The sequence below is a fragment of a genome, unplaced genomic scaffold, assembly GCF_019419815.1.
Source record: "Pyrus x bretschneideri cultivar Hongxiangsu unplaced genomic scaffold, Pyrus_bretschneideri_v1 Contig28, whole genome shotgun sequence".
In the NCBI taxonomy this organism is placed as follows: domain Eukaryota; kingdom Viridiplantae; phylum Streptophyta; class Magnoliopsida; order Rosales; family Rosaceae; genus Pyrus; species Pyrus x bretschneideri.
In genome coordinates this window covers 2,040,507-2,054,250 of record NW_025999590.1, presented here as the reverse complement: position 1 = coordinate 2,054,250, position 13,744 = coordinate 2,040,507, and the positions used below count along the sequence as shown (strand labels likewise).

The window sequence follows — 13,744 nt, the reverse complement described above, 5'->3', positions numbered from 1 at the left end:
GGAGCCTGTTTGTGCTTCTTAGCTCGAGGCGCGTCTCCCGTTATCCTATTGAGGAGAAGCTCTCACCTGAACTACGTGTAATCTTGAGATTCGTAGTTTAGTACAATTTTATATAAATTAGCTGTATTGATAGGATTTGTAATATCTTATGAATTCCTCCTTGAGAGATGAATAGAGACACACAACTATTCCAAAACAACACTCTTCTAGGAGTTCCTTGAGTACAAAAGGAAAAAATAAAATAAAATACTTGGCTCGTTCCCTTGGAAGTCACCATTCCTATTAATATGCTAATCAGAGTTTGACACGTACATATGGATAAATTTTTCTATGTGTTTCTAATGAGTTATTTCCATACATGTGCCGCATGAAGGAGGCATGACTCATTCCAAGAAGGCGCCAAGCAGTGTTCAAAGATAAAACTACTGACGCGACGATATTAACTACAAAGCAGTATACAGGGATTTCCGTATACACTCCATCTTCTCTTTACTGGTTGCCGCCGTGCATGTTGTCCAGCTCTTTCGCTCAAGCTGCGACCAGTTTCTGGATATCCTTCTGAAAAATTTTCGACAAAGAATCAGACCGGCAAAACAGAGAAGCTGAGAGCAGTTACTTGTAAAGAGAAAAGGCTTATATATATTTTTTTTTTGTTCATATTCGATGCTCGAGTTACCATGCCGTTTTACTTCAGGTGCACACTAAGCAGAAAATGCACGTCATTTCGGCAACCAATTTTAAGTTTCGTATTTTCAAGCTTCGGTTGTTGAATTCATGTTGATGCTACTAAACTATCGCCTTTTCTTTCTCCGGTACCAGTGAAATTTAGTTCAGCAAACAGACTCAACAAAGCAACTACAAGATATAGTCTCTCGAGATTTACAGGACCATTCCAATTAGCATCAGTGGTAAAACAAAAATATTGGCCTTTATCATTCGGTAAGTTTCATATTTGATCAAAACAAAAAATGGGCTGTTACGAGGACAGGAGACCTGAAAACTATTTCACTTTATCAACATAATAGCGTAAATTCGAGTCTTGCTTGACCACCAAATCAAGAAGTTCCCTGATTCTAATCGAAAGCTTGAACAAGGATAAATGTAAGTTCCAAAATGCGGTCAACGTCTAGAAACATAATTCTAGAAAGCTAGGTTCCACCAAATCATCAAGTTCCCTAACATTTTCTTAGGAATCAATGAATTTACAAACCAAAATAAACAAGGAAATTCATACCTCAATTTGAAAAGGGGATGTTGTTGGTGGGTATCTCTCAACAACTTTTCCATTATTGTCCACCAAAAACTTCTCAAAATTCCACTTGATAATGTCACCTAGAAAACCTCCTGCACTTGATTTCAGAAACTGGTAAACTGGAGCTGTGCTGGGACCGTTGACATCAACCTGTAATGCATTCTTAGTACTTCAAACACCCATATCCGTGAAAAAACAAAATTTCCAATAAGAAAGTAATGGATGGAAGACATGCAGTTAAACTCTGCACCTTGTCAAAAATCAGGAATTCGGCTTTAAACCTTGTACAAGCAAACTGCTTGATTTCCCCATTTGATCCGGGTTCTTGGCCCCCAAACTGATTGCAAGGGAAAGCTAGAATCTCAAATCCTGCAAACCAGCAACTATTACCACCTTAGCAACTAAAAAAACAAATTCTCAATTAAAAAACTTTTGCTACAATGTTTCGTGGTCAAAGACGAACAAATACAGCACATATGAAAGCTAATCCTCCTCGCACACACCCACCTTGATCACCAAAAAGAAGGTGACTTGTGTGACAAGAAAAAGCACTCATCCTTAAGGATCTAACTCCAGAAATAATCCAAAGGATCTCAAAAATGCATATATCGAATCTAATGCAGATTTTTGCGGAGAAAAAACTGTTAAGGAAACAGAAAAACAAGAATTTCGCGCAGTTGCAGAATACCTTGAGGTTTGTACTTCTCATACAAGTGTGACAGTTCTGAGTAATTTGAAGAAGTCAAGCCACTGAAATTCAAATAAACAAGTTTTGGTCAATTCACAAGCATCTCAAACTTTCAGTCTTCCACACAGAACTTCCGGAAAATTCGATTTACATATAAATAAATAGTTCAAACTCAATAAAGAAAATAATACCCATCTTGAAGCAACATTGACAACCAAAAGAACCTTCCCCTTGAACTTGCTAAGAGGAACATCCTTACCATCAATATCCTACATTAACAAAATTTCAGACATTAGTAAAGGTTGCTCCTTTGTACCGAAAGGTAACGGGTTTGAGTCGTGAAAACAGCCTCTTTACAAAGCTCGGATAAAACTACGTACAATAGACGTTTCCTTGCAAAGAAGAGCGTTTTTGGCTTGGGATCGACCCAGACATTAGTGAAAAAGAAAAAACCAACCACCTAGTACAAATTTTCTAACTTCAGATTTGATTCTCTTGAACTTACAACATTACATGTATAAAAATCACCAAAAATCCCAGAAACAAAACTAAAAAACAACATAATTTCATCAAATAATTAGGGAAAACGACAAAAGAAGCATTCTTTCAAGGAAATATTATTATTTTATATAATATATATACACACGCGCGCGCGCGAACACATACCTTGACAGTGAAATCATAGAGAGACCTTTCTGTAGCTGCTCTAGCATAAACACCGAAAGACCGAGATTTGATCAAAACCCCATTAAAATTCTCCGATTGCAAAGACAACCCATTTCGGAAAAGTGCTGATTTAGAAGACCCAAATGAGGATTTGATCCAGCACGCCATGGGAGGGCATGAAGCTGAAGAATTCGAGCTTATTTTTGCTTTTGCCTTTGAAAAACTCTGTGGAGGTGTTGAAAAAGTTGCAGAGAAGGACATGGAAGCCATTGTTTTGCTGGTGGGGACTTTGGAACTCGGTAGAAATATGGGACTGGTAAGCCGTAGTGCTCTTCCCAATATATAGCTCGTCGTGTGAATGTGAGAATCTCTGGACTCCCAAAGTCTTCCTTCTGTGGAAGGAGTTTCCACACGTGGTTTTTATTTATATATTCATTTGAGTCGTATTATACCACATTTTTATAGGTCTCCGATATGAACAGCCATATTATTTGAAAATTTTGTAAAATTCAAGAAAATGAAAACGAAAAATTCATCATATACTACAATCATCATTTAATTAACTAGTTTTTCTTAATTATTAGTTTATTAAATAATGAACTAAATTTAAAAATTTGATTAATTCAAATGATATGATTGTCCACATCAAATACCACCTAAGATGATATGAAAATATGGTACAAAAATATGAATAGCATTACTCTATTCATTTTTAATTAAGTGGTTGTGTTTCTTTTTCGGATGATTTGCGTTTGGTTTTTTCTAGTTATTTCTCATCCTTTTTGGTGTTTAATTAGGTCTAGCGGCACCTTGTGATTATATTACGGTAAAGTGATAGTTTTTTAATGTTAATAAAATGTTTCATATATTTTTTTAAGAGTTTATGAGAAATTTTAGTCATATCAAACGTTTAATATTGACCCTACGTAAGAATCTTAATCCCTCACCTTGAACATACCATAGTTTTTATTGTTTTTCAAGATTTTTTTTTTTTGAAAAAATGATCAGTTGATGGTCATCACGGTGGTCTACTATTTCGAGGACTAAAAAGACTCATATAGGCATTTTTTAACTTCTCCTTAGCACCAATGAAATCGAACACAAAAGGTGTCATGTGAAATACTAGTCTAGACGTTTCCAACCACTGAATCATCCTGTGATGATTTTTTTTTTCAAGTTGTTTTTAATTTGTACATACATGGCGGCTTATGAAATTTTCACATGCAAATGAAATTTATATGTGGACGTTGAGTTTAAAGGTAAAATATTTTGGAGGATTGTAATGTGATGAAAACTATTTAATTGTTTTATTGACAATGTGAGAGATTCGAACTTGATTAAATAAAAGTATTAGCCGATCATTTATATATAATTGATAATTAAAACTAATTAAATAAAAATAACATTATCACCTCAATTTCAAGTCAATTTAAGAAACGTTTTGATTGGATTACCTAAAATTCAAGTCAATTTAGGGAACGTATTGATTGGCCAATTCAATACTACACTATTGGCATGTTTCCTTTCTTTTTCTTCCTCTCCTAGTACAAGAGGGAAGGAAAATATGGAAACTCAATGCTACAAAAGCAAGAATTCGGATCCTCGTCATCTTTTCTTGGTAAAGATCTCATGAATTCATGAATCATATCCGTTTATCGTATATCGTACTATCATAAATTATTTTAAATATTTTTATTTAAAATTAAATACAAACAGTACATGACAAAAACTGATCGCATGATGTACAATAAAACGTACATGATTTACAGATCTCTAAGATCCTTGCCAAAAGGATCTGGAGAGGATTGGCAAAAGTAAAATAAAAATTTATTATCAAAATAAAAAATCTAAATTAGTTTGGAAAATATTTAATTAATTAAGTAAGTATCTTGAAGGAGACAAAAATTTTAAAGAACAATGTTATTTTGGAAAGCTTTTATTTTTACCATAGAAGGTCTAATTTCTAAACCAGGAAAATAAATATTTTCAGCAAAAAGTAAAATAAAAATAAAAATTATATTAATTGAAAAAAAAACTTAAAAATAAATTTTAGTGCCACAATAAACAAAGTGTAATTTGCACATACACCATCTAGACTCTTTAGTGCAATGACCTACGGAATAAATACCTTTTATGATGAATCACTAAACTTGTAATGTGTAACATGACGTTAAACATTATGTTAATTGATAACATCAACAATAAGTGACTCAAATTTTTGCTGACAAGAAAGCCACATTGATATCACATAAACACAACAATTCCACAATCAATAATTTAAGACTTTGCTACATGTAGCAATGTGCGACGTGAAGTCAATAAACTGAAGAAATTTTTTTTTTCCTTGAAATAAAAAAGAACGTAGAAACTTTTTTTTTCGATGGCATTAAAATTGAATTACATTTACCTAAGCTATTTTTTGTTGGAATGTTTGACCTCAATCCACAATCCCTTATTCATTTTTTACACATTTATCTTAATTTTTCGTCGTCGAATTAGATGAATTAAAAAAAATAAAGAATAAAAAGTAACAAAAAATATGTAGAAAGTAAAAATAAAACTGTGCAAATACAACTTTTCGTAAATACGTCATGTGACGAAAAATGTGTAAATACGTTTCGGGAAAATTTAAGCGTTAAAATATTTTGTAAAATAAATAGGGTTTGCGTTTCTGTCTCTCTTCCCTATTCGGAGCGCGCTGCTGCGAGAGAAGAGATTGCACGCCGACTCTCTCTGCACATACAGATATAGAGAGAGAGAAACCCTATCCACCGTTCCAAACGCCCCCTTTCCCTCCTCTCCCTCTCTCTTCTTCCCAGTCGCGCGACTGCAATCTCTTCCGCTTATCTAGTCGGAAAAGAAAAATCGACGGCGGCGAGTTATGATGGCGGATCCAACGTTGATAAGCTTAAGACCTGGCGGCGCCGGCGGCCTTCGTGCCCCCAGATTCCTCACGGCTCGCTTCGATTCTAACTCTTCTGATGCTCAGGCTCTCCCCTCCCATGCCGGCCTCGCTTCCGCCTTCAAGGTCCCTCCTTACCCTAGCTCCTCACTCACCTAAAAATATTGTATTGTGTATGTGTATTTGTATTTGTATGTATATATGTGTATGTATATATGAATGTATAAGGGATCAGTGTACATATTTGTATTTTCGAATGTGTTTTGCTTGTTCTGTAGATCTGGTACTCTGGAGGTTTAATAAATTCGAAGACTTTCTTTTTCTCTTGTTTGTGGTGGATTTCCGATGTCGAGATTTGAATTGTATGCGCTTTGTTTTTGAATTCCATTATTGGTTGGAGAAAATTGAAAGTGAAGTCATTGTAAAAATTGGATCTTCAGTCATTATTCCGTTAAATCCTCAAAAAGTAGGCTTTTTTGTAATCCTAGACCAAAATTTTACTTTCAGATGCTTAGAAAAGGAGTTCGTTGTCGAAAGAGGGTGAAATTGATATTTTTAGATTTAAACGTCCTAATTCTTGGCAGGGCTCTCAAGAATGTGTACCAGCTGTAAATATGGACGAAGAGTTCTATGTCGGGTTTTTAGGTGGGCTTGCAATGAGTCTGCAATGCCCATAAAGGACCGGCATTACATTTTAAGTGTCTTAAGTATAATGTTGGCTTATGTTTGTTGAGAAATTTTTTAGTGTGCCGGGAACACGGCCCGTTACACCAAGTGTAATAATATATTTGGTTGGAATTTTTTTTCTTCAAGTTTCCAACCAATTGCATTATTACACTTGGTGTACACGGCACACTGAAAAATCTCTCATGATTGTTGATTGTGATGTGTAACGCATACATGTGGATAATTTAATGTGTTTTCACTTTAGAATACAGATGTTCGTTATGCTCGGTCACACATGCCATCCTCACTCTTCATCGATAACATATTTCTTATGTGTGTTCGCGTTTTTATTTCTATTTTGAGGTGTATAGTTCATTTACCGAGGATTACCATTCGTATGTTTCAACACTTATAACTGTGTTCTTGTAACAGACTGGTGACATGCGGTTTGAAGGTCATGAGCGAGTTCGATATACTAGGGATCAGCTATTGCAGCTTAGGGAGGTACTATTGTGATCACTTTTCTTTATAGCTACTATTGTTCTTTAACTATGTTATGGAGCACTAAAAAGATAGATAGAATATTTCTTAGTATCTATCCTGGAAGGTGGGGATGATAGTGTTTTTCTTTTATGACGATCTTACCTTTGGTATAGGAGGCCACTACTATCCCTGAAGAAATTTTGAAGGTTAAACGAGAAATAGATGTTGAGTTTGCTATAGAGGATCCTACTTGGGGTCGTGCAGATACTACCAATGTGAGTATACTTACCATTCACTTCTACCATGTAGCTGTGTTATTTACCTGGACTGAAAACTCATCAATATCAATTTTCACAGTTCCATGCAATTGGGTACTTTCAAATAAATTTTTCATCCTATAATTTTGTAGTCCGGTATACTTATTTTTTCTCTATATGTTTTTAGGAATTCTATTTCTAACTTTTACTTCAATTTTCTTTAGCTGCAACCTCAACCCCAAGGTCGATATTCTGAGCCAGATAACCGTGATTGGCGTGGTCGATCTGCACCTGCTTCTGAAGAGCATAAAAAGGAATTCAATAACCAGCAGGACCAACCAAATTCCCAGTTTGGAAGGGCACAAATTTCTGGTAACCAAGGGGTAATAAGTTATTATCCGATTGTGTTAAGGATATAAATGGTGTACTGCTGATCAACTTTGTTACTCTTAAGATTCTATATTTCCCATGCTGTACTGCAGATCAACTTTGTTTACCTCTTCCTGGTTACTTGACCGATAAAATAATTACCAGCAAAGTAGTACGTGAGGCATGTTATTTGTAACTTGAAGTCTTGGATGAATTTATATCAAAATTTGGGATGTCATTGAAGAATAATGTGTGTTTCAGTTGTTTGATGGTTGTTAATCTTGATTTATCTTCATACTCAGTGAGGGATCATTGGCTGGTATATATAATTAGCTATCAAAGGTTACTTCCGGAAGCTAGTAATAGCAGGCACTAGGCACCAAAATGTTGGCATGTATTTTGTATTGCTTATATATCTTCGAATTATTTTTCTGTTTCATTAGATGTTTCCTTATTCAAGCTTTTTGAAAAAAACCAGGTGGGACCTGCTCCTGCCCTCATTAAGGCAGAAGTTCCATGGTCAGCTCGAAGAGGAACGCTTTCTGAGAAGGATCGTGTCTTGAAGACAGTGAAAGGGTAATTAATTATCTGATTTCTATCAGCTGGTGGATTTGCTTGCATTATCTGTTCAACATTTTAAAAGGATGCAATTTAATAGAAGCTAGAACAGGTTTTTTTTTGTGCAACTGCTTGTTCTATCTGATTATCTTATTAAAAGTGTTCTAATTTTTGTGCAGTATACTGAACAAGTTGACCCCGGAGAAGTTTGACATTCTCAAGGGCCAACTGATTGATTCTGGAATTTCCACTCCAGATATTTTAAAGGTTTGTATTAACTAAATGTCTTTGAATACTTCTTACTCCATGCTTAGATATTACTTTCCTGCTAATGAGCTTGAGGATTCAATTTGAATTGCAGGATGTAATCTTTCTGATTTTTGATAAGGCTGTGCTGGAGCCAACATTTTGTCCTATGTATGCGCTTTTATGCTCAGATCTTAATGCAAAGCTTCCTCCTCTCCCTTCTGAGGAGGCTGGAGGGAAAGAATTCACATTTAAACGTGTTCTGCTGAATAATTGCCAAGAGGTTTTTGAAGGTGCTGACAACTTGAGGGCAGAAATTAGGCAGATGACTGCTCCTGAGCAAGAAATGGAATGCAGAGATAAAGAACGAATGCTTAGGTTGCGAACTTTAGGAAACATACGGCTTATTGGAGAACTATTAAAGCAAAAAATGGTGCCTGAGAAGATTGTTCACCATATTGTTCAGGTTCTTGCTAGTGTTCATTCACTTTGTATTATTATTTTTTGTATAGGAATTTGACTGCTGGACTAACTCTGCACTTTTGTCTAACACAGGAGCTTCTGGGTGATGGCAAAACATGCCCTGCTGAGGAGAATGTGGAGGCAATATGCCAATTTTTCAACACCATAGGTAAGCAGCTGGATGAGAACCAAAAGGCTCGGCGAATCAATGATAGCTATTTTAATAGGTTGAAGGAGCTGACTACGAACACCCAACTAGCATCACGGTTGAGGTTCATGGTCCGTGATGTTCTTGATTTGCGGTCTAACAACTGGGTCCCTAGGCGTGAAGAGGTGATTTTCCATACCCTTGTCATTTCTTTTTTTTTTTTTGGTAAAGAGTTAACCATAGAAAGCATTGTGGTACACTGTAGTGGGATTTGTGTATCTGACTTCTGTTTTTCTGTCTCTTTTTTGGAAGGTGAAAGCAAAGACCATTAGTGAAATCCATTCAGATGCAGAAAAGAATATGGGGTTGCGTGCAGGTTCGACAGCAATGATGAGAAATGCTCGCAATGCTGCTTCCCAGGGGGATTTGAGCCCAGGAGGTTTTCCTGTTACCAGGCCTATGCCTGGAATGCCCGGGACTAGGAAAATGCCAGGTATGCCTGGTCTTGATAATGACGATTGGGAGGTCTATCGATCCCGTTCAATGACCAAGCGTGATGGTTTGGGGTCCCAGTCTGCCAGTCGTGTCCAGCCACCGTTGATTAGCAAAACACCTTCTCTCAATTCAAAATTTTTACCTCAAGGCAGTGGTGGCATAATAGCTGGGAAAACGAGTGCCTTATTGGGAGCTGGTGGTCCTCCTTCCCGAGTAGAACCTTCTACTCAAAATCCCAAACCTGTTCCGGCTGCATCACCAATTCCAGCCAAGAAACCTCTGGCTCCTGCAACTGTATCAGATTCTTCCAAGCCTTTGGCTCCTGCAGCTATATCAAATCTTGCTGTTCTACAAAGGAAAACTGTATCTCTTCTGGAGGAGTATTTCAGTGTTCGGATTCTCAATGAAGCACTTCAATGTGTGGAGGAGCTGAAAGCCCCAGCTTACCATCCAGAGGTTGTCAAGGAAGCTATTAACCTTGCTCTGGAAAAGATCCCACCATCTGTAGAACCTGTTATAAAGCTCCTAGAGTTCTTGGTCAATAAAAATATGCTGACATCTGTTGATATAGGAACCGGGTGCCTTCTTTACGGGTCAATGTTGGATGACATTGGCATTGATTTGCCAAAAGCGCCAACTAATTTTGGTGAGATTCTTGGGAAGTTGGCTCTGGCGAAGGTGTTGGACTTAAAGGTTGTGATGCAAATTCTGAAGAAGGTGGAAGATGACATGTTCCGGGCAGCCATCTTTGGGACTGCTAAGAAGAGCATTGCATCCAGCCCTTCCGGGCAGGAATTTTTGCTTACCCAGGAAACCGTGGTCCAGGCATGTGAGAGTTTGCTTACCTGATTCATGCTAGTTTCAGTTGACGTGGGAAAGCTGTGTGGCGTTGGGCTTCCGAGGGGGTGGAGCAGTAGCTTGCATCTTCCCCTACATATTTTTGAAACTTTTATCAACCGATAATTTTATTCAGTTGTATATCTCTTTTGGGGGGTTTTAGTTCAAGTTTTGTTCTTTAAGCTGAGAAACATGATGTCTTGAATTCCTCTCGAGCTCGGGTTAATTTTTTTCCCGGGAACAATTGAGACGGAATAGGATCTTGACAATCGTTTTGTTAAATTAGTCTTGCATTCTGTGTACCAATTACTCTTGATTTTGTACCTGGCCGGTATGTGTGGCCTTAAATTTTCTCTATGGATATTGTAATCAGTTGATCTTCTAGCTTCATTACCTTATTGTTTGACCTCTTTGATAGCCCCCGTTTCGCCCCGAAAAGCCATTGTGAGTTCTGGATGTTGAGATGGCTTCTGTGACCTGCAACTTCACTTCCCTCTCGCCATCATCCGGTGGTTCGGACCAGCGAAGTTGGAACCAAATTGCAAGGAATCAGGTGGTGAAGCGGAACGTGGAGCATGCATTTCAATCATACATTGAGATGCAGAAACTTGGTTTCTCTGCTGATAACTACACATTTCCCCTTCTGCTCAATGCAGCAGGTAATACTTCTTTGCGTATCGGGTTAACGCTCCATGGCCGGACAGTTAAAACCGGTTTCTGCGACCATCTTTTCGTCCAAACTGCTTTGCTGAAAGACTCCTTGTTAATGCTCGTAAGGTTCGATAAAATGCCCGAGAGAGATGTGGGAGCCTGGAACTCCATGCTAGATGTGTATGCTTCTAGCGGCCAGATGGATAACGCAATGGAAATTTTCGATACAGTGCCGTCACAAGACCTTGCATCCTTCAGTATAATGATCTCCGGGTTTGCAGGCGCACGAAGCGTAACCTCTGCCAGAAGTATTTTCGATCGAATTCCTGAGAAAGATGTTGTCTCATGGAACGATGATACTGGCGTGCATGAACGGTGGAGACACGGCTGAAGCGGGAATGCCAGAGAGAAATGTCGTAACTTGGAACACAATGATAATGGGTTACTTAAACAACCAACTGTAGACCAACGCTATTGATTTGTTCTATGAGACGTCAAACCCGAGTATCTGACTGTGACCGGCGCTTTATCTGCCCGCGTTCACTTGGGATATCACCCGAAACAGGCGTAAAGATACACATACACTGAAATTCTTGAGCAGGCATCGAGTCCCCATCTGATAACCGCGCCGATAGACATGTATGCTAAGTGTGGAAGCATACACAACTCCTTAGAGGTGTCCTACAAGTCGAAAAACAAGGACATCTACTGCTGGACTGCCCTAATTTCCGGGCTCGCGCTTCATGGTTTTGGGTACGCTGTTCTGAAGCTCTTCGACCAAATGAGAGAGAACTGCATTAAACCAGATGACATCACCTTCATTGGGGTTTTAAGTTCTTGCAGCCATGCAGGTTTGGTGAAGGAGGGATGTGAAATCTTTTAAGCGGAGCCGGGCTCTTTGACTCGGCGCTGCACCTCGTCGAGAGGATGCCGCTTTGAGCCCGGCAAGTCGGTCTTGGGTGATCTGCTTAGTGCTTGTGTGATTCACCAGGACCTTGAAGCTGGGGAGAAAGCTATGGAACTTCTTGTGAAAAGGGGTTGTTGCTTGAGCGATGGGGAACACATGATGTTTTCTAACTTGTATGCATCTTGTGGTCAATGGGAAGAAGCAGGAAGAAGGAGAAATATGATGAACGGTTTAGGAATTGTTGAAGTCGAAATCAATGGAAGGTTTCACAAGTTTTTGGCTGGGGAAGGTTGGTGTTGAGTGAGGTTTACACAAACCCTAGCTGCAATAAGAATCTCAATATTAGTAGACATGGGTTAGGTCAATTAGCCAGGATAGTTTGTGCTCTTCAATGTGTCTGAATTCAATACCTTTTATGACAATATCGTCTAGTAAATCAAATCCTAACTTAGGCATTTGACTTACATCAATGCTAATACATCATCTTCCCCTAAGCCATACCAAAAAGACCCAAATTTGACTCATGAGTCACAGTTATAACCGTCAATACTTCAGATCAGTTGATGAGAAATTTCAAGTCAAGTGATAAGAGAGATAGATAAAAGAGGATGATTCAGTCAGTTATAAGACAAAAGTTCACTTTCATGACATAACATGAGGAGAGATTTCAAGTCACATCATTAAAAAGATAAACATAATATACAATACAAACGATCGCAAGACAAATTCTGGATTTTGGTGGGATAGTTTTGAGTAACTTAGCTGCCATGGATGACCCTTTTAGCCATGAACAATTTGGGGTGACTAAGGGCTGGTTTGGTATTGCTATGCTTTGAAAAAAAACTACTACTGCTGTGCTGTGAGAATAAACTCGTTTTTTTATACTCATTTTTTATAAAAACACATCAGCACCAAACCAGGACTCAAACTACCAGCAGTGTATTTAGCCCTAAAATTTGAGGACTACAAGTTCCCATATAGATTTGTGCCAGCAGTAATCAATGTGGAATAAATTTATCTGCACCCACCAGTTGGAACAAAGAGATCCTTTACAACCTGCCCCAGAAGAACTTTGACGATTTTGAATAGCTAATTATCCTACACAATATCCCTTTTTAAAAATTGTTTAATCAGATTCTGGTTATTAGGGATTTTTTTTTTAATTTTCTTCTAATCATTAAATAATCGCCACCCTCTCACGGACGCGAAGAGGGCGAAGAAGATAAACGCGGAGGGAAAGAGATGAAATGTACGAGAGAAACTTACCTATAGTTTAAACTATCCATAATATTATATTATCAATCCAAAACAATACAGGTGACGTTTTTAAAATAAGAGTGTATGCAAGTCCTTATTGCAGTATACACATTGGGTTGCTAGGACATTTGGTATCCTATCATATCTTTTGTCCAAAGTTGATCTTATCGTCTATAAACCAAACAATTAAAGCTTAAAGAATCAGTTAAAAAAAATTTGAAACTTTAGAAACACTTGAAATTGAAATTCTCTTCGGATCACATTTGGAGCTCACAAACCGAGCAATTTAGGCCGTTCAAGAGAGAGAGAGAAATAAGAGTGTTGGAGAGAGATTGTGTGTGAAGCTGACTAGTGAAATGAGTTAATAAGAACATCATGACTTAAATTGAACAGTCCAAAATTACTAGGTCCATAAGCTTCGAAATGTGAAATTCAGCGAGGATCTGAATCCCACGTTAAGAGACCAACTTATACATTTATACAACGACATAATGAGTAGCGTTTGAATTACACTTTGATAAACTTTATTTTGCATGTTCCGAGGACTAGAATTTTACCAATTTCATGCTATCCCTTTCCTTGCCTCTGAAAAAATTGGGAAAATTTTTTCTTGTGCCCGTAACACAAGTGGTACAGCACGTGTTATTAAATAAGTGGTGGAAAATGTTATTTTTCACGTTATTACTTTTTTAATACAAGAATCTCACCACTTGTACAAGGACACGTGGTGTACCAGCCCGTGTTTTGGCCACATTGAAAAATCTCTCAAAAATTGATCTATACAATTATTATAATGATTGATTATTATTAGTGCTATACTTAGTGATAGATGCTCTTGTTTCTCCAAAACCATATGATAATGACTCTTTCAAAAGTGAGACTCTCTATAAATTCTCTATC

General features: G+C 37.7%; 2 protein-coding genes, 1 non-coding gene and 1 pseudogene across 3 annotated transcripts; 3 read left to right on the top strand and 1 right to left on the bottom strand.

Annotated features, from left to right (window-relative positions):
* Nucleotides 1–130: 130 nt before the first annotated feature.
* Nucleotides 131–3,001, bottom strand: LOC103949737 (putative glutathione peroxidase 7, chloroplastic). Its single transcript, XM_048588242.1, has 6 exons — nt 2,607–3,001; nt 2,133–2,209; nt 1,941–2,002; nt 1,503–1,621; nt 1,235–1,402; nt 131–558 (listed from the first exon to the last, which is right to left on the bottom strand). The coding sequence occupies exons 1-6, from the start codon at nt 2,874–2,876 to the stop codon at nt 529–531; spliced, it is 726 nt and encodes a 241-aa protein (XP_048444199.1). The 5' UTR covers nt 2,877–3,001; the 3' UTR covers nt 131–528.
* A 2,287-nt stretch (nt 3,002–5,288) lies between these two features.
* LOC103949721 (eukaryotic translation initiation factor-like) lies at nt 5,289–10,419 on the top strand. Its single transcript, XM_009360836.3, has 9 exons — nt 5,289–5,634; nt 6,607–6,678; nt 6,831–6,932; nt 7,139–7,297; nt 7,762–7,859; nt 8,021–8,108; nt 8,203–8,553; nt 8,643–8,882; nt 9,010–10,419. Exons 1-9 carry the CDS (start codon nt 5,488–5,490, stop codon nt 10,039–10,041), a joined length of 2,289 nt encoding a protein of 762 aa, XP_009359111.2. The 5' UTR covers nt 5,289–5,487; the 3' UTR covers nt 10,042–10,419.
* LOC125479393 lies at nt 6,097–6,203 on the top strand. Its single transcript, XR_007259954.1, has one exon. It is a non-coding gene; the product is annotated as a small nucleolar RNA snoR103 (small nucleolar RNA).
* A 73-nt stretch (nt 10,420–10,492) lies between the features above and the next one.
* On the top strand, nt 10,493–12,028 carry LOC103949784 (annotated as a pseudogene).
* Nucleotides 12,029–13,744: the final 1,716 nt, after the last annotated feature.